At 37.2% G+C, this 22003-nt stretch overlaps 1 protein-coding gene across 1 annotated transcript in view; it reads right to left on the reverse strand.

Annotated features, from left to right (window-relative positions):
* The window catches only part of MMS22L (MMS22 like, DNA repair protein), an 88676-nt gene that overhangs the window by 45013 nt on the left and 21660 nt on the right, over positions 1 to 22003 (reverse strand). The window contains exons 11-14 of the mRNA XM_071446147.1: positions 19985 to 20047; positions 14585 to 14704; positions 13945 to 14165; positions 11008 to 11517 (exon numbers count right to left, since the gene is read on the reverse strand). Coding sequence (XP_071302248.1) covers positions 11008 to 11517; positions 13945 to 14165; positions 14585 to 14704; positions 19985 to 20047 — 914 coding nt within the window. The remainder of the gene's footprint in view (positions 1 to 11007; positions 11518 to 13944; positions 14166 to 14584; positions 14705 to 19984; positions 20048 to 22003) is intronic.

The raw sequence follows: 22003 nt of genomic DNA on the forward strand, positions 1-22003 counted from the left end.
CCTCCTGGGCAGCCTGTTCCAGTGCTTGACAACCCTTTCAATGAAGAACTTTTTCTTAATACCCAATCAAAACTTTCCCTGGTGCAACTTGATGCCATTTTCTTATCTCACATTCTAAATTTGGAGAAGACAAAGAAGCTCAAGGGGGACTGCATCCACTGTATTTTCTGTCGTAACATTCAGACTGTACACATATCAAAGGTTTTCTTTCAGGAAATAAAACAACAAAAATTTCTTGGCTGCAAGAAAAGAACACCTTCAATTTTTGAGTTTGACTTGGAAAAAGATAGTCATTTTTCATGTCTTGGGAAAATAGATACCTTTACAAACTACTCGGAATCAAGATGTATTGAATTTTCACTGTGATGTGAAATGGGGATGATTTACAGACAATATAAATGATTTCTCAACACTTATAATCATAGCAGTAATTCAGTACAGCAAGGCAAGATAATGTAAGCATAACTTCAAGATTCACTTTTAGGCTTATAATTTCTTATGCTTGGGGTTTCTTTCTTTTCCTAAGTGCGTGCACACATTCTTGCAAAGCCTAGGGTCTCAGGACAATAAAACAGCAAAAATCTGATTATCCTAGCATCAATTAACCACAGCTCCCTGTTACCCTAAACAGGGTCACATCTCCCCAGTGCCTAATAATTATATTGTAAAATCCCTTGATTGTCTGAATATATTCACTCTCCCCTATGATGTTTGGATGATCATGGTTGTGTTACAGTTAATTATTAGATAAGACATGATTGCAGTACATGTTTCTGACGTCATCTTTGCACCCAATACAGAAGTCCACATAAATGTAACACACTGGACAAATACACACAGTTTTTCCTCAGCAATTCAAGCTATTGTAGAATATCCCGTCAATATAAATAGGTGCAGTGTGAATCAGAGAAATTCCCTGGGAGCAAATCTTTAGCATCTAAAATATTTTTAATTGGGAGACATGTGGAACACTTACTGAAGTATTTCCAAAGGCACATCTCCAATAGCTAAACAATATATTCATGTCCAGAAAAACAAAAGAATAACAATGAAAATACAGGTTTATTCTTATGGCTGACTTTTTCTAAGGAAAACAAGACTGCAAAAAGCAGTAGAAGGAAACCTCATTGTCCTGGCAAGCACATCTGTACTTGCCTGTTCTTCCCTTCTCCTGCCCCTCAGTGAAGGTTGACACATCCCTGGCAGCAGGATGCTCCTGCTGTGTGCATAATGGCTGCTGTGGCTGCCTGTGCAGCCCCTTCATTACCACAGAGAGAGCCAGGAGCTTTCTGCCTCTTAACACAGATTTGCAAGCATGCACATTAAACCAGACACTTCATACAACTCTTTGATAACAGCCAGAAATTAACGAATGAACAGAACTATCTGACCAAAAATAAGTTCATGCCTGTATTTTCAGAAGCATTAGCACATGTGCATTATCAGAGCCTGTGACAAGCCCATGGTTACCTCCCCTTCCCCACAGAGAGGGGCTGCAGCCTGGATCATGTCTGTACCTTACAGTCATTGGCAGGGGCTCAGTATTGCCCTCAGGCTTTAATTAACTCCAATTAGAGATAAACAGGGCCTTCTGGTTGTGAAAGAAGGACTAGACAGCACCTTCAGCTTATCAGACAACTATGTAAACCACAAACTGCTTTTACCTTTCTCTACTTGCTTGTCCCAAAACAAGAAATGTTAGAAGAGGTCCCCACAAGATCCTGAGATGAGGCACAATAAACATGTTGCAGAGCATGCCTTGCTCTTTCCAGTTTGTTTTTAGGGAGGATATATATGGTGGCCTACTATTTTGGGCTCATTTCCCATTAAACACATTTTCACTGTCCCTGTTTTAGTGCCACTGTAAAGAAAGCTGGAGCATTTAGCCACAGGCAATTAGTGACACTTGGACTTGCTCCAAGCCAAATAGAACATGGCAATGCACATCTACATGCCCTGTATCAATGCCTAAAAAAGCATTTGCAAAGTGATTTTCTAGACAGATTTCAAAACTCAAACACAAAACCATTAAAAACCCATCACATTTTTCAGCAGGGCCACTGTTCAATGCATACAGTAGAAGCCATCTTTACACTCCCACCCCAGAAATTCCAAGAACAAGTAGGCTACAGTAGCACTAAACAGGTTCAATTTTTCTCCTCCAACAGAACAGGGAAAACTTAAAAAGATCTAAAAAAAGAAAATAAATTAAGTTTGGTTCCATAAGACTCTCTTGAAGCCTGCAAGTGCTACATTTGCAGCCTACTCTAAATAACCACTTTAAACTTCTGTCCAAAATTAACCAATTCTGTCTTCAGTAGCACGAAGAACAGCAGAAAACCTGTAACATTCTTTTACATACTGACTGAGTTCAAGCATGTCTCCCCTCAACTCTTCCTAGCTGAAATCACTTCCAAACTTATACAAACTGCCTACTCTAGTCATTAATTTCTGTGACTCTCTCCAATTTTCAGTTTATTCATAAATATTTTGTAAAAATGACATACCCAGAACTGCATACAGAACAACGTAGCTAAAGACAGAATAAGCAGCTCTTCTCACCTGCAGGAGTTTTATTAACACACGTCACAACAATAATTTTTTTTCTTTTTTGTTTTTTCCTAAAGCAGAGTCACATTAGGTCCTGCTTTGTAATATCATACAGGCTGTGTGCATAAAAATGTCACTGTTAAAAGTTTGTCAGCCAATAGCTATCAGTCAAATTTGAGACTTTCTTGCAGATACTATGGTTTTAGAAACTCACATAAATAAACATCCTGTGAACAGAGGTGAAAGCATAAGTACCAGGTACACTTCACACTCCTTGCAAGATGCGAGGCAATCGATCCACTTCACAAACAATTCCAATTCACAAACAATTCCAACTTTTCTCCCTGCAGTAGGTGGCAGCCATGCTAGTGCAGGGACAATACTGACCTTGCAGGAATGTGTGCTGAGCAGGCAGGCAGCAAAGTCTACAAACAAGGGCAGAAATTGGGTAAGAGCAATGGCAGCTACCTCACTTCAATGAACCCCAGACGTGGAGATCCCCGGTTTCTCTCACCTCCCCATACTTGGACAATATGGCTGCAAGTCAAGCATTCCATGTTCTATTTCCATGTGTTCTTCCTAATTTCAGTACTCAACCTTTCCTATTTCCTCTTGTTGATGGCAATTTATTTCAAAATATCAAAGTAATTTTAAATCCTAGCTTTGTTTTCCATTTGAACACAGAGAAATACCCTCTAATTTCTGACTACATACAAACTCAAATCCTAATTTTTTGCATCTAGTACAACTACTTGTGCTAAACAGGTCTTCATTTTCAGTGACCTGAACAAATGCTTTAAAATACTAATTATAATAATACTAAGATTACACAAGTAACACTGAAGCCTTACACTACCAATAATTTTTGTGAAAATTTTCTCTCTCATTCCCATAGTCACACCATTTTACAGAAAAATTGTTTGTACTTTTAAGGCTGCTGTTTTCTTTTTTCTGCCTTTTTTTTTTTTTTTGCTTAGAATACCCAGGAATGAGTACACTAGAAGTTGTTTACGTCCAAGAAGAAATTCAATCATAAGCAAAAGCATCCTAGGGGATGAAGAATCAAACAATATATACCCAGAAAAACACTGAAGAGTAAACAGAAAACACAACGTATTGAGATTCATCCCTTCACTTGGTCATTGCTTTCAAGAAAATGCACCAAATTGTTTTTGCTGATTAGACAGTCCCAGAAGTTAACAGCAAGAGTTGATGCTGGTAGGTTACAGCTGTCAATAACAGAATCTGAAAAAAATTCGGGAAAAAAGGAAACAAGTGCTATTTCTCATCACTGTAACCAGTTGTCAAATATGATGATGGTGGCGGGGAACCAAACCCAAAAGCTTGTTCTACTGAACCACTGAACTGAATCTTTCAGAACTGCACCAAGTGCTTCCATCTATGCTGTCTTGTCCAGCACCCAGCAGGTGCTTTCTTTACTTTTCATTTTCCTCCATTAAGACAAGTACATTTATCTGTTTGGTTAGCATAAGGATTCTCCTTGGAGCTGGTTCAGATTTTTTCCTCCACTTTAAAGGTCAACTTTCTTTAAAACACATAGGCACAAATTAATTCTCCTCTCCAGAGGTATCAGCTCCCATCTCAGGGGCTAGCAATGGAGAGAAGAGCACAAAGGGAAATATTCTGGGTGAAGCAGAGCCAGATGTGTCTGGTTCAGCGCACATAATTGACTCTTCTAAACACTCTTGACACATCCAAGACAGGGGTTTGCCGTTGTCCCAAAATGTACACTTGCTCTTTAATCAGTCAGGTTTCTGATTCTCTGCTGAGAGCCCAGGAACCCCGGGCACAGCTGGGCACAGCCGGGCACAGCCGGGCAGGCAGGGCGGCCGCCCGTGGCTGCTCCATCCTCCTGCACAGGCTGGCAGTAGGAGGCAGCATCGGCTCTGCCAGCAGCGGCTCCGCTCCGCAAAGTACTTGGGAGCGGGCTTCATTCTTCTGTCATTATATAAGCAAGATGACACTGTTCTCTAATCCAGCCAAAGCTGATAAGTACCATCAACCTGTCACTTCCTACATTTCAAATTCTAACATTGCAGCATCAAAGAGTTTTTACATTTCGATTTCTTTTGCTGGCAGCGGTCGGTAGCCTCTCATTCTCCCACGGTGTTCTAATGCAGCATTTGCACACCGGGGTTACTCCCAGCCTGAATAGCAGGTCATCCCCTACTCACTGAGCTCATCTGCGGCCCATGTGCTAGGCAATTTAGATCCAATCAGCCCTTATTTAGCTCAAGAGTAATGAGCAGCATAGTGACACAGACTTAAGCCTGACCCTCAGGACACTGCTCATCAAGCAGTAAAACTGTGACAAAATCATTCATCTTCCACCCGCTGGCAAGAAATAATACTCGCACTCACTGTATTACTTTTTCAAGACATAGAAAAAAAAAAAGGTCCTGAATTTTCATGATGTGAGACATTAATTTGCAGAAAGCTGAATTCCCTTAAACCCCCCTGTTGCTATGAGCTCACCAGGGGGAAATAGGCCTTAGGAGACTGAAATGGAATAAAGAAAATTGCTTCAGCTTTCTGTTCATTTTAAATAAGCCTTAAATCTGACATGAGATATCCTAAAGAGAGAAGAAATATAGATCTTGTAAGGTAACGAAGAAACAATCAAAATTAAGAGATTAGAAGGCTACTTGCATATAATGATTTTATTGGCAAAAATATTTCTTTTGTTTAACATCCACAACAACAACAACAAAAAAAACCCACTCCATATGAAAAGCCATTTTCACACCTCATGTGAAGAATAAAAGGAAAACCGAAATGAAAGTTAATTTAGGGAAAATAGTTTCAGAAGTGAGACACTTCCATCAGAAAACAAATCTGTGCTTTATGTCCTTCAGGGAGCACATATTTCTCTAAACAACTGCAGGGTCCCAAGCAGCAGGTTCTCAGTACACCTGGATATGGTTTTACTCTTTTTAACATGGATTTACTCTTTCATAACAGAAGTCTTGTACTGTTGCCAGGTAGGCGACAGAAAGCTTATGTGGATTAATTTTTGGAAGATAAAATGGATACAATGGAACAAAAAAGTGTTTCCATCTGTAGCACAGGGGACTGAACTGTGTATCTTTATGATTCATGTCTGAGTACTAGACTTGAGTGAATTTCTTTAGCTTTGGGTGTCTACAAAGACTGACTTTTTTTTGGGTATCAACAATTAGAAGGTTTTTTGATAGCTTTTAATGCCTCAATTTGTTCCAAACTGATTCTAGAATAGAACAGTAGAATAGAATATTCTATTATAATACAATATTCTAATATAATACAAGAGATGTAAAATGACCATCTAGTCCAGCTGCCAAGTAATTTAGAGCTGATCAAGAGCTAAAGCAAATTATTAAAGGCATTGCCCAATTGCCTCCTAAACACTGACAGGCTTGGAGTAACAACCACTTATTTAGGTTTGTTCCAGTGCCTGACCACTCTCTCAGTAAAGAAATGCTTCCTAATGTCCAGTCTAAGCCCTCCCCTGGTGCACCTTTGAACCACATGTCCTCAGAGTGGAGCACAGGAAGAAGAGCTCAGCACCTCCCTCTCCACTTCCCCTTCTCAGGAAGCTGTAGAGAGCAAGGGGGTCATGCCTCAGCCTCCTTTTCTCCAAACCAGACAAGCCCCAGAACCTCAGGCACTCCTCACAGGACATGCCTTCCAGCCTGGCTGCCCTCCTTCCAAGGGAGATGCTCTCTATTACATCCTAAACATCAATGTGAAATTAATGGTAATTGTTCAACTTTCACGTGTCCACCTATTGATTCAAGAAAATGGGCACTGAGAAGGGGAGGTGAAAATTCTTGCAAACCTGAACCAGTGACATATACAGGAACTTTCTAGATGCAAAGTATTTAGGGACACATTTCCAGTGCCTGCTGCTGTCCCATTTCATTTCTTTACACAGTAATACTCTCAGAGCAGAAGTGAAACAATCAAAACACATGTTAGTTTTAGCTAGTCAGCTTTGAAGGTCAGAATACAAGGGACAAATTCGTAGAACATTATTTTAGTCTCCAATAAAAACCTGAAAAAAGACCTCAAATCCCTCAAAGTAAGAAGAAAGAAAATTCAGTGTTAATTACCAGAGCCACACCTTAAGGCAACAACTGTAGCTAAGAACACACGCTATTTGCTCAGAAGGTGGTAACAGATTATTTTTAAGGATTTAGACACAGGAATCCTCCCAAAATGCTGCTATATTCTAAATCTCTGCTTGCTTCTCATGCATTAGAGCATTTAGAGATTAGATTTTCATTACACTCACTTTAACACCAGTTTTGTTAATGGAATACCTGAACTTCAAAAATAACCAGAAGAAATACTTTACAGATGGTTCAAGTTAGCATAGCAAGGCATGCTTGCTCCCCAAGCATAGGATATTTGCTGCAAAGTGGAAAAGGAAGGATTTATTTCCTTTATTTCACACAGGTGAACAAAGTTCACAGCAACTTCTAGTGGTCATTCATTAAGAGTGGGAGTTCTTATAGCTAAGCTAACATCTTCTAACTCTCACTTCAGTGCCTTAGTCACAGAGTTGCCTTCACTGCTTATCAGGACATCACAGCTGGCAGCTCTAAATATCCTCACAGGATGGGAGAGGTAAGTGAAGACTCATGATCTTCCAAACTCTTCTGAATACAGTTTTCAGAAGCTCAACATCAGAAAAAAGATTTTACAAAGACTAACACTATAACCCCTGAGGGGGAAGAAAAGAAGGAGGGTGGACCTTTCTATTCTCCTCCTGAGCTTATCTACTGACTTACACAGTAACAGAGAGGGGGAGAGATGCTTCTGTTGGTCTCAAAAAAGCTTCCCACAGGCTGTTTTGATGGCAAGTATAACTCAAAAAAAAAATTACAAATGACTGTACATTTCCATAGCAAAGATATACTGGATAATCCATTCCTATTGTGGTTTCTCTCACAACCTCAAGGCTAAACACACTCAAACAGATAGGAACATTCAGTTCTCCTATTACCCATGGCCCAATTATTAATGTAACTTTCTACTAGAGACAGTTTACTTGGGCAATATTGCCATAAGAGCTTTTAAAATTTATATATTGAAATTTCCAAACATTAGCAAAAAAGTATAAATGGGCACAAATACGGTTTTCAAAGTAAAATTACCACTTATTATGGTATTAGGTTAGTGATACTTCTCATTTCTCCTGCAGGAATCAGAACCAAGTCTCCCTGAAACTAGGCAAAGATGTTTGGAGCACAGCAGGGTATCTACTCACATTTTATAGTCTGTAACTGTGTGCTAACACCCAACAAAACCCAAATGCCAGGATGACAATAATAAGAGAAAGCTCATGTCAAAGCAATACCCCATTACAATACAAGACATTTTAGCATGTTTCAAACACTTCTTTTAAGTATAACATATTGCAGTGCCAGCACCTACAGCCAATTTCTCTGAGCCTTGTATCCATTTTTACAGCAAGTTCTGTCAAATCTATTTAATGCCTGTATTTTTATTAACCTAGGGCTTCTTTTTGTGCCATGAGGCACTGAGATGACAGATAGTGCTAGAGATTTGGAACAAATGAAAGCACACATGGGCAAACATCCCGCATTTACCTTTCAGTAAACAAAAAGAAAATAAAACCAAAACAAAACAATAAGGATTTTAAACCATTGTCTAAAAACAGGGGGAAAAAAAGCAAAAAACTTAGATCTGAGCTAGAAGCAGAATAAGTAAACATAGGAAGGAAGCACTTTATGTTTTGTTTAGGGGAGTTTCTTGATTATTTACTGTTTATTTTATATGCTTTTTAAAAGGAGGCTGTATTAAAACACAAATCTTACACTTCACAGTGAATCTTACTATGAAGATCAAATACTTGCAAGTGCCAGCAAGTAGCATTTGATTCCAATTACCCACTCACCATGTATCAAAAACTGATAAAAATGAATTCTCCTGCGAAGACATAGTTCTATCTAAATATATGGATCACAAAATAATCAAAATGATAACAGTCAATTAAAAAATCTGATAAAGAAACCTTATTTAAAATAGTCTAACCATAGGTAAATACTACAATCAAAAGCTACCTGTACTTTTCTAGAAGACAAGAATAATACAAGAAAAAGCTGGAAAGGATTATTTTAAAACACTGTGGTGTAAAAATAGTGAAGGTGGGGGTCTCTTTTCAGATGTCTTTTAAGAAAAAAGAAAGAAAGAAAGAAAGAAAACAAGTGCACTTTCAAATCCTTGTATGCCAAGTTTTAGCCCAGAGCAAGTTTTCACTGCTATGTTACAAACCCTTGAAAATAAAGGTTTATAATGGAAATGCTGACAGACCCTTAACCACAGCAGCATGAATAGCTATAATTAAAGAAGAGCTTTTGGCTACACCTCACTCTGACAATGAAAGACTAGAATTTTTACAGTATCCTCAAATAAAAAGAACTGGGAAACCTGGAATGAGATTCCAGCAATCCAACAAGATATGTTAAAGGGGACTGCTAAAACTATTTGACATTTAAAGCTTTAAATATTGAGGCACTTAGTTAACACAACCAAGTCAGTATTTTCATAATGCTACTTAATCAGCAATAAAGAATGCTCCTGTGAGCCATCATCTGGGGTTAACAGAAAGTAACATATGAAGTTATTATTTCCTAACAGCCTAGAGGGAGCTGCTTGTCTCTTTAATCAGTGATCTCACTTCCTTCCTACCTGCAAATTCCCTGTCATACAGTTATAAAATTATTAAGAGTGCAGTGTACAGAAAAATTATATTTATGAAAGGTCTACTATCTTATACAAGCCTGGATTTTAAAAAGAAGCATTTAATCTTTTTCTGAGTTTGAAAACAGACCAGGCCTAATCAGTCTGGTCAATTCAGTAACCATAAATTTTAGAATCTGGTTAGCACAAAGTCATCCATATCTTCTGAACCAAAAAATTGGTTTTAGTGTTGTTTTATTTGTATGGCAACAGAGGATTGACTGATTGACTTCAGTGAGTCTGTCGAAGCAGGAAAATCACTAACATTTTCCTTTTCCATACAACCTGAAGATCAAAATGTTTCCTAAGTGTTAAGGAATTTAATTCCTCTGAAGATAGGATAAACAGGCTGGTAGCAGTAACCAAATGTTTAAATAAAGAAACTGAAATAACTGTTAAAAGCAAGGTTCTAAGAATCTCTGTCATACCAATTACTATTTGAGCATGTTGGTAATTCAAATATTTCAGCAGAACTACTTTTTGCAAAAAAAGGTACTAATACTGTCCTGTACCTTGTCTGTGATGACCTGAGAAGTCTAGATTGAACTTCCATGCCCTCTTCTCTGTGTTACAAGAGGGCCACATAAGCCCCAGTCCTGGAAAGCTTAAAAATAATGCCAAGTTATAAAAATAGGCAATTTTTTCACCAGTCTGAAATTTCTCCCTATTTCATCTTTAAAAACAACACAACAAATGCTGTCTATTAGCTAATAGAGAAAATGTCAAAGTATTTTTGAAGTCTCCAATTTATTCCAGGAAATACATTCAGTTGAACTGAAATAATAAATAATAAATCAACTAAACTTAGTTTTGTGCTTCATCTTTTTTCAAAAGACTGCCTGAAAAACAGTTGTCTTTGGATCTATAAGCTATTGACAGCTGCAGTCAAACTACTAGACAATAACAAAGAACCTACTTAAAGTGAGATCTTGCATATGGGCCTCAGAATTCCTATTATGTACTCTTCCACAGCTCTTTACACATATTTCAGTCTTGCACATTTGAAGTAATGGCAGATCAATAGCTACCTCTTAATATCTTATGAAAAAAAAAAACAGTTTGGGCTTCAAACTGGAGGACTGCTTCTCAAAGGCATCAGTAGAGAAAAAAATATGCTTATTGAAGGGCACTGTGGATGTTGAAAAATGAACTAGTACATCAAAGCAAAATTGCTTGAAAGTGGCAAAATATGATTTCCTTCTTTCCTATCGAACCCCAGACAAGTATTTAAATCTCCATAACTGTAGAATTTGAATGCAACCTTGGTAAAAGAGAAAAAAATAGAATGAAAAGTCCAAAAACCAGAATACATTCAATGAAGAAAAAAAAGCAAAAAAAACAACACCCCTCCAATTAATGGAATTAACAGAGACAATAATTTCCAAGTTTCCTGTACCAAAGATGATATTTTCTGGAATAGAAGCAACTGGATGACTTTCTAAGGAGACACTAATTCATAACAAAACATCAGGATGTCAAATCTAATCTCCTGAAATAATAAGGAAACATTTCAAAGATTCTGTATGCACTGAAGTATTGGTGAATTTTGAAATTTAACGTATCATTCATAGCCCTTCAGAGATTTCTCTTTCCATTTACTCAATTTTGGTAAAAAAATTATTAGGAACTACAGTTTAACCCTAAAAACAAAATGTTAGTCTAAATCCACAATTTAACTAAATAACTTACCGAAGTCTGGCTAGAACAACCTGAAGAAAATTCAGCACCATGCTCAGCTCAGCTCCTCGACATGCAGGCAGCAGCATAGTAAAGCCATCATTTAGCAACTTTTCCTCAGAAAGGCTTAAGTAGCAGCTGGTCTCAAACACTTCCTGGACCCCATCAATGTAGGTTGATAGCAGAGTCCAGAGATTTTGTCTCTGTGTGTAGTCATTTTTGGTCACTAAAAACTCCTTTGCCCTCTCACGGAAAGCATTTGAGACTTTCTCGGCCAGGGCACTAATGTCCATATTCTTCTCAACATAAATTAAAAGGAAAGCAAAATGACCTCTCCAGATGAGAGCTCTCCGAGCCGTGGTGATGGAGGATGGAGTCAGGAAATCCAAAAGATCCAGCACCCTACTCACAATATCTTCTGTCTCCACAATAATTGCCAGCACGAGGAACAGGCTAAAAAAGTTCTGCAGCCCCACCTCTGTCAGCTCCTGCATTCTCTTCCGATGGAACTTGGAATAAATTCTACATTAGAAAAACAAAAAAAAAAACAACCCAGGAAAGAGAAAGTTTCTTAAAGTATGCAATTTTTTATCTTCTTGAGTGAATAAAATTGTATTTTCATGCTTTTAGTTTATGGTTACCCTCTTCCAGTAACCCTTAAATTTTAAATACTCTTTATTTCTTATTACTCTCGTGATTACTGGAACAAACATGCTCTTTCAGTTTCTGCTTTTGATTTAAAGAACACATTGTTTCCATTTGGAGGTGCAGCCTTGCCCTTCCCCCTTATCTAACCTCTAGTACCAAGCTGAGCACAATGTTACTACTACTACTTCTCTCTGTGATGGATGTCCTCCCCTATATACCTTCAAATCAATCAAGTTTAGCCCATGAGGGCTCCTAGGAAAGGGAGCTGTCAAGTGGCATCTCTTTGCAGCAGCAAACCATTCCTGTACACCAACTTCTTTTCTGGAAACTTCTTCATTTCCACCTGGAAATCAGCTACTGGTTTCTGCTATTATGTTATAGTGCTGCAGCTGCAGTGATCAGTCTCACCTACCAAACCAGCACTGCAGTAAAAGGAAGATTTCTGCTGGAAAATTCCTTTTCTCCACAGTGCTTTGCCAAAGTCTGTATCAACTTGTACTGCTCACCTATGGTATGGACAGGTTTGAAAGAAAACAGAGAAACTGAGGCATTTGGGAGAGAAATGTCTCTCCAGGTAGGAAGATGTTAGGAAACTTTGTCTGCATTGCTTACAGGACAATGCTCAAGTCATACACAGCTGATGGTGACAAGCACTGCAACTGTGAAACTTTAAAGTGGTTGCCAAGAAGGAAAAAGCTTACACAAAGAGATCTTTCTGGGACCTTTGCTTGGATGTGAACTTTAATTTAAAAATCACCATTCCTACAGCAGAGGAGTAAGATGATAACGGCATAACTTTTTGATTATTATGTTTAAAACTTTGGGTATATCCTTCACCTTTAATTTAAAATAAGTTCCACCTACAGTAGTTAAACATCCAGAAATGCTGTTTTCCTATTCTGTCACCTGGAAAATAGTTGGAAGTTGAGGTTATCAAATCTAGCCACCAAAAATTACAGCAAATCCAATTAATGTTGTTTAGTAGTAAATTACTACTGACAGGCATTTATGTTTTTCATGCATCAATTAATGCTTGGTTAGCTACTGAAAACAGAGTTCATCCCAAAATCATAGCTGTAGGCTGTTAAATTTTGCTACTTGTGTAATTGATTTTTTCAAGGTAGAAATGAAGAAAACTGGTTCAGCAGACTGATGCACTGTGTGTTCTATGTTATTACTCCCCCTCTTAAATTAGGGAAAGTAACAAGCTATAAGAGCACGAAATTGTAAGTATAATTTTATTTTAGTATGAACAGAGTAGGCTAATTAAAATTTAAAAAAAAAGCAAGACACTGATACAGAATCCAACAACATATTTGTTTCTACGTAGTTGCAATGATTCATAAAGCCAAACTTTAGTGACTATAACAATTTCTGAAGTGTACATAGACATTAGGCATACTGTTCTTTTCTGATAGCCAAGATAACCCTTCTTTTCTGGAAGAAAAACACCACAACTTTGTGAGGTGTGTATATATGTGGGCATTTTTTAATGCTTATTACTTGTGTACATGAAGATCTTACTAATGCTTAATAAAGTTTTAATTAATTATATTAATATTTAACAAAATCTTTTCAAAAACTCAAAAGCCTAAACCAGAACTATATCTGTTTTCTCTATCTAATGAAAAAAATTTAACAAGTCTGTACTAATCATTACAACTGCTATCTCATTACTATAAGAAAAGTCTTACTTTTTTACTAAGTAGTTACTTACTTTTGTACTAAGATTAGTACACATCTAAAACATCAAGGGTTTCATTTAGAGCATATATATTTTATGGTTTTTTTTATATCATGACTGACTGTACTTAATTAGTATGTTCCACAATTAAGTGAAATATTAAAATCCTTACAAAAATATTATGAGAAATTTAGAAAACCACTGAAAAGAAAATATTTAAATGAAAATGCAGGTCTAGCAAGTGTCAGTCTGCATGTTCTTGAACAACACATGGCTTATATGCAGCTCAAACACAATTTCTCTGCTTTAATTACATTATCTGTCTGGCAACTGGGTTGTACCACTGCACTGGTTGCCAGTCTACCAAATTCCTGGCCAGTGGGACGAGGAATCATCCCACTCTATGGATGCCAAGGTGATTCTTGGACCCAGTTACAGCCTCAGCTGGCAACAGAAACTTCAGGAAACAACTGCTTCTTCAAAATATGAGTCACCCTGGATCCCTCACCCCCTTCATTTTGTCATGAGCAGAGTGCCCTCTGCTTCACATGTGGCTGGAAGGGCCCCTAACCCACTACACTTGTTACAAAATGAGACAAACTAAATAGCATCCATACCGTCCTTTAATTTGTTTCCAAGGATGCACACCATTGTTTTCTTCTTTCATAATCCGTGCCAAGATGCTGAGGAAAATGAAGTAACTGTTGCTGGAGTTGTACAGAGAAGAGACCTGCTGTTCACAGCAGCAGCGCTTCACCAACTCAAGCATTGACAAAGAAGTCTTACTAATATTTGCCAGATCCTTCAGACCAAGCCAAGGAACAGTAAAGCAGCTGTTCTAAAGGAAAAGATGAAAACAGAAAATATTATAAATAACAATAAATGCCAATATTACAAAGGTAGTAAAATGCACTCCTTCACAGGAACAAAAGGATATATACCTACCATGGCTAAAACAAAAATGCATTGTAACTGTGTGCAAAGTATTTTTACAAGATCTTAAACTGTGTAGTCCTGATGAAAAATAGGACTTAAAATATATTACCATATTGTATAATTTCATAATGTAATGGACCATAACAAATTTACACATGATTTCATTACACAAACATAGCAAATTTAAGGATACTGTCATTGATTAGGTAGTTTTACACAAGTATAGCAATCAAGCTTGGCTACAGGAAAATCAGAATTAATCTGCAAAAATCAAGGACTGCCTACATGCAATTCTACATTTTTATATATTCATCTACTTACCAGATTCTTGCTGTAATAATCCCAGAGTATGGTGACAACAGATAGGTTCAAATCCCAGAAACTACACAAAGTCAAACAGCACTGAAGGTGCATTCGTAGGTGTTCCTCCAACACACCAGCCTTGAACAGGAGGTAACAAATGAATTGTAGGATACATAAAACCAGTACTACCAGACTAATCAAAGTAATTTCTTAATATAAAATATATTTTTAATTATATACTGTTGAGTAAATGCGTCTTCTAATACAAGCAATGAACTTGAAGATAAAAGCTGACAACTGCACCCCGCAAACCAGCCAATGCTGGTTCATCCCATAATCATAGAATCACAGAATCATTTAGGCTGGAAAAGACTTCTGAAAAGGTTCATAGGACAATTTGAACACAGTGAAGCATTCAGATAGTAATTGTGGGATAATGAAAGTGGAGTTATTCTCATCCAGCTTTTGGTAACAAAACAGAACTTTCATGGGAGGTAGGATATTAAGAGCTTCACGCTCTGAAATAAAACCATGTGTTTAACCCAGCCTATTTTAGGCATCTACTTTAGGGTGATAATTCCCCTAAGGGCTTTATTGTCTCCAGTGCCTGCAAAAGTGGTTTAATGGACCAACCTGTGTGCAGTTGTTCTTAAGAGTAGACTTTTACATGTGTGAGTCAGTCTAACACCTCCACCCCATGGCAGGGGTGTGGGAAGTAGATGATCTTTAAGGTCCTTTCCAAACCAAACCTTTACATGATTCTATGATTTACTCACAGTGCTACTTATGACTTATTATGTCTTGAGTGGTTCTTTTCCTGTCTTCAATGCCACACAAATGAGTCTAACTCCTTAACTTGTCTCTACCTGGCTATACATTCATGTGGAAAACTTGACTTGCTACACTTTATCACAACACTGCAAACAAGTATACAATCACCTACAAGATCCTCTAACCATGTCTGCCTTCTCTTCTCATGAACAATTAATGTAGGGCATATGGCTTCTAAAGTGGTAAAACAACTTGAAAATTGAAAAGACATTTTCAGTTGTCACAGAAAATTATATATTCAAGACATTACATGTAAGATACAAAACCCAATGAAATAGGAAAGTAACTTTCCAGTAAAGACTCATTAAAAATATCCAGAATAGTAATTCAAATGTAATAAAAATGACTACAAATGAAAGGTGATACTTCAGTATTTTTTTAATATATGACATAACTATTAATTGAACCGACTTGCCAAAAAAACCCCAATCTTGCACGAAAAACAAGGGACAGAACAGCTGCTCTTTTTTTAATGAATAAAAGCAAGAGTCTTGATGTAAAAGAAAAAATCCTACAGCTGAACATACCTATTTCTCTAGAGGGATCTACCCAGTTACAAGGTTGTAAAAAAACCAACCAACCAAAAATGAAACAAAAAAACCAAAACATAAACCATTTGAAAATTCCCAGAAAGGGAATGCTTAGTCTTGAAGTTGTATTTTGAATCTAGGGTTATGTTTAGGTTCTAATTGAACAAACAATGACTCCTTCAGTTAAATTAATTCAACAATAAACACAGCAGTTGAGCATCTTCAATTTGAACCGTTATTTATCTGTCCAACTATAGTTTTAGAACAGTTTCCAAAACCATGATAGCACTGAAGGCTTTATCTCAAATTTAATATAAAAGAGTATCCAGACTTCAAATATCCCTGGGATTAATGGATTCTCTCATTGCTCTTTTGCTTAAAATGGTCTCTTGCACTGCTGGAAATACTATCAGCACTCTTGAGGTAGTCAGCTTTTAATTTATCACAGAAGGGAGGAACACCTGATACTATCAAAATGATAGTACTATCTAAACATAACATTTTTCTCTTATGACCTCCTACTGTAGTAACAAAATTGGTTTTCCTAGAAACCCAAGAAATACTTCTCTATCTCTCTTTAGGCAGAATTAAACAAAAAATACAGTGAAAGTATAACAAAATTGAGGCAGAAATGAAACAGCACAAAGCATTTATTTTCTAAAATGAGAAGTCTAATAAGACAGACTGCTATTAGTTCTTGCAAACTAAAAAGCTTTTGATTCTCACAATAAAACTTCATAAACACAAATTCCTCTTATACTGACAACCCATAAATCTAGTCAGTTTGATGTTGCCTAGTAGACAAATACAATTATGATAATATTACTACTACAACAATTTTCATTTTGCAGTACAAAAAGAATTGTAAACCAGGTTTTTTTCTTCTTTAGGATGAGAATTCCAAATTACAAAAATGGTAGGAAACACCTCATACAACTAGTTTCCCCAAAAATGCTCTTTTTTTGTGATAGACCTGGGAGTTTTTTCACATGAGCAATTTTCTTCAACTCTTATCTACCTGGAATTTTAAGAGAGCAATTTGTGGCTGAAGAACTCAGCTGTTGGTCAACTGTTTGAAGCTGAAAGGATATATCCAAGGCAGAAGCCCACTGCATTTGCCCAGGTATCCATGACTGCTCCTATCTTCTCACAGGGTCTTTTGGGTCCCACGACTACTGATCCTGTAGGATGAACAGCACCTTCACATCTTTTCCTTGCTCAGCAGCAGGCTGACTGAATCTTAAAGGAGCTCCTGTCAGGAGCAGGGCATTATAGGGGCACCCCTCAACCACCTTCACCTGGACAGGCAGCACCATCTTCTGAAGGTCCTCATCACACCCAAAATGCAGCATATCCTGGATTACCATGCCTTAGGCTCTCTACTGCCTGCATGTGGACCACTAAACACAACAGTATTATTGAAACTACAAAAATGCTGCAGATTGAACACTGGTTAGGCATTTTTGTACTCCAATACTTAGCTGTCCTAAGGATGTTAAAGCTAACTCCAGCTTCTGCTGGTTCATGATGCTCTGGTACCCTCAGTGGCTGCAACAACACCTACTGAACCATCTTTTCACAGCACAGAATTTGAAGCTCACATGAAGAGACTTTAAGAGTCATTGTTAGGAGATTATCAATTTACCTTACAAATGTATGTTCTGCACCTTTTTCAGATGCTTTTGAACACACAAAACTACACATACTTTATTTCTTCTTAATTTCCCCCCCCCCATTCAGTGTAAATTGCCATTCTTCTGAGCATGCACAGTCTACAAGCTATAGGGAAATTAGGGAGCAACAGGCACAAGATTATGAGGCTGATGAACATAGTACTAAATATGGTTAGTTTTTAAGTTGCCATATACCTAAAAATGAAGTTTTTCAACTACCAACTCCTGCCCTCTCTAGCAAACAGGCAATTCGCACTATTATTTATTTTAATTTATTTCGCACAGCTATTGCTGTGCATCTTTAGTAGATAACAGGCTGTATCCTGAAAAGGATGGCTCAGATAGGATTAACTAATAAAGTCATGCCAAGTGTTAATAGGCAGTATCATCAATTCTGTCCTGCTGTTCATTCAAAGAATACTATTATCAGTTTTGCTTTTTCCCACTTTTCAATGCTCCGTTTCACTACTGACTTCTTGATATCTCATTGTGCTCCTCATTACTACATTTTCTGGACTCAAAAATACTTAAGAGATGCAAAAGGATAAGATAAAAGATAGGAGTGGCCACTTGAAGCTGACAGATCAACAGAGGAGATGGACATGTCTACTGGCAAAAGAATTTTCCTTCCTAGGCACTGTCAGGAAGGCTGCTGTGCAGGGATAGGGAGCAGGATGTGTGTTTTAATAAAGTACTCCATTCACTCGTGCATGCACATAGAGGAATTAATGTTCCCCCAGGAGCACTTCCCTCGGGCAGCTAACTCCATAATGCAAGAAAAAATAATGAACAAATAAAAAAGGGAAATAAACTAGATGGCTCCTTAGATGGTTGGTAATAGTTACAACCACGTCTTTAGCAAATGAGGATTTGTTTTAATTCCAACAGTGGTTGCCTTTGGAAATTAAAACACATATTTGCTTCATATTACTGTGTCATGACTGACTCAATATGCAAATCTTCTGAACTTGGCCACTTAGCTGCCTTTCTAAACTATCTACAGTTCAATACTTTTTTAACAAAAGCATTAAAACCCACATATTTTATGTATGTTCTGTTTCAAAGTAATCTTTATTCAAAATAATAAACACTCACAAGAAAAGGGGATTATTTTGAAGAAAAGAACATTAACTACAAATATGTGTCTCAGGTTGCTGCCACACAGAAGATGCAAAGAGGAAGGTGGCTAATAAGCCACTCAGTTTTTATGCATCTTATCTAAATCTCCCCAATTTCTCTCACAGAATGGTAAGTGCATCCAATAAGTAATGTCATCACTTGGGGTTTTAATGTATATGCACAATTTGTATTTTCAGTCATATACTGTAAAATCATTCAAAAAGACTTAATCTTTTAAGCTGATAAAGTACAACTACATAGCCAAACATTAGAGTTTATGTTTAGAAATCTGAAAATTCACGCTATCATTTCAACTCTCATAAAAGCCACAAATATTTTCTTGTCAAATAGTTGTAAGAAGTATTGTTCCATATTCCAGCTTTAACTACAGTTGTTGCTACTCCATGAGCAAGAGTTTTATAATCTAAAAAACTGAAAGAACTGATTCCCTTTCTGCTTTCAAAAACAGAACTTTGCAGGATTTTTCTTAATTTCATATGCCAAATGAAAAAATAAACATGTTTATTCTTGTCTTAAACATACAGAAATAAAGGAATTATTTTTACAGGCATTGCCGATACAACATTTGCAATTTGTGCCATGCAACTTCAGAACAAATTTACAGAGCTACAATGTAACTTATTTTAAAAACTTGATGAACAGCATATTTAAAAGCATATTAAAAGGAGGTCAATTCTGACCTCTGGGCCATGAAGCATTGCATTAACAGTTCTGCAGAAAGAAAAATGATAAGGTATGAAATGAGTGCTCAGAAACTAGAACCTTATCAGTAAGAGTTTGATTCAAGCCTGTAAGACAAATTGCTCAGCAAGGCAAGTCACCTTCCCGCTGTGATGAGGATATAGCTGAATTTTCAATGCAACTGACTATCTCCTTCATCATGTCTCCTCAACTTGATATCCTTACATTCAGTATCTGATTTACATTTTCTAAGCATCCAGTTCTTATTCTGAATACATCTTGTCTAAGAAGCCATATACTACCCTTCCAGGATAATTATCTTTTTTCTTTATCTGACAATTTAGCATCAGGCACAAGCACTTTAAAGCAAGTGGAACTGCTAACAAGGAGGGAACTGTACACTGTCATAGTTTAGCTATGTCAAGGTTGTTCATTCACCAGTGATAAAAACACTACAACTCCAAAAATACACTTGTTAGTTGGACTTTGTTTCATGCACTGTCTTTTCCTGAAAGCATCCCTGACACTTTCCTTGTTCATTATTCTTTCTTTTATGCACTTACTTGAGCATCAGTGGATTTTTTAAGCAGCTCCTCCACAAATTTCCAATTGGATTCCTTCTGTTTCTGAAAAATAATTATCAACATGAAATAGCATTTGTATCCTTTACAGGAAGCACTATGTAATAACACAAATGTAAGTAGACAAACTATTTCCAGATATATTTAATTTTATGACAGAATACAGTAGTCATCACCAAAAAGAGCTTTTCTGTTCTATGAACGTAATTGATATCTGTCCTAAAAATTAGCCCTCAGAAAGCTAATAAAAGTAAGAAGTATGCAACTTGAACCACTTTAGGTGACTCATCTGCAATCCCAACCTTCACTTTTAATGGAGATGCAAAAATCAGGCATTTGTTATTAGCCCAAGCAGTATTCCTTACAGTTTCTTTCTTTAATGTTCTGTAAAAAGGAAGCTATAAGGAGTAAGAAGGAAGAAAAGGTATAATCTCAGAGTTTTTTGCTTTTTCCTTTCCATCTATTTATGCAAAGCAGGAAAGAAAAGGGTAAAAGGCTTTGCGACTAAGGCTATTTTCTCAAGAGAAAAAAAAAAGCAACAAGGCCAATATACTTACATTTCTAGGAGATTCCACAATCATCTCTTACATACAGCTACATATATAGCCTCTGTAGATAAGTAGATGTGTGAACATAGTACTTCCATCATTGTCCTGCCTTACTTGTTCCCTCCACTACCACAGCTGTTCAGCCTTGTACATTATTCTGCAGATAGCTGTCCTTTAAACATCAGCTTAGAATTTACAATAAAGAGCATTTTATGCTTTGGTAATTGAAATATAACTACTTTTCAGCAGCAACACCATTGTGCTCCATCATCCTCTGCTACTGATTAAACTGATTAATGGTGTGGCTTGGTGACAGATTCACACAGAACTCCAGAAAGTACCAAAATAATTTAAAAAATTAATTCTTTTAAAAAATGCACTAATACTCATCCAACTATATTTGACTACTTGGTGACTTTACATTTACACCACAAGAAAAAGAGAATACTGAACAGACAGACAGACAATGATAGCAAGTCACAGCCCATAGACTGTTTATGGAACAAATATAAATGAAAGGACAGATCTACAGAAAGTTACACTAAAGCTGAGATTTCATGATTCAGGAACTTGACCTGTATCAGTTAAGAAATTCCCACTGCTTCTTCCTCACTCTGAGCTCCTCTTTCTGCCCTCACAGTTACAGCCACTGCTCAGTTGTTCTGGTACTTCTGTTTGTGGGACTACAAGCCAGAACAGTGAATCAACACAGAGCTTTAGGAGAGTAAGAAAGAATGAAAAAGGGAATAGGGCCTGACTTAGGTCACAGGAAATGGAGAGCAAAAATTGTGCCAGAACAGCAGAGGGCATATCATGCCTAGGGTGGTGAACAGGATTTAAGCTGTTACTGATGCCAAAGGCTCTGTATCATGAAACCAGAGCTAGCATGGTGTCAGGAGGACATTGCATCAACAGACAGTCAAGGAGTAAAGGCAGCACTTCAGTAACAGGTAAACCCAGGGTTAGGAACAATCAGCATTTCTGGACAAATCTGGCCATTATGTACATTTAATTTTTGACTGTGTTTTAGAGCCTGATGTTATGTGAATACCTACACACGGGCAACATCCTACTGCAGATTTCAAGGAAAGCTAAGGAACTGCTAAAAGACCAGTTTTGGCAGCAATAAGTAGCTATTAGAGTTATGCTAAACTCATATATGTCTATGAGAGGACTGACTGTTTGAATCAGCCTGCTTAGAACATGTTTTTAGCAGTTCCATAGACCAAGGACACATGTTTTATACAACAGGTGTTTACTGCCAAAGTTCCAGCTTGTCTGCAGTATGCAGATCACCTTACAAGATCTTGGAATAATCTAGGGCAAACTCCTGACACCAGCTGGGATTGATTACAAGAGTGCACCCAAGTTCAGTCCAAACTCAGGAAAGAAGGACACTAACCACCTGCTGCACTCTTTTTAGTTACAATTCTATCTATATTTTAACAGACTT

This window comes from Agelaius tricolor, unplaced genomic scaffold, assembly GCF_023055355.1.
Source record: "Agelaius tricolor isolate 1412-34295 unplaced genomic scaffold, bAgeTri1.0.p SCAF_1, whole genome shotgun sequence".
NCBI classification, from domain to species: domain Eukaryota; kingdom Metazoa; phylum Chordata; class Aves; order Passeriformes; family Icteridae; genus Agelaius; species Agelaius tricolor.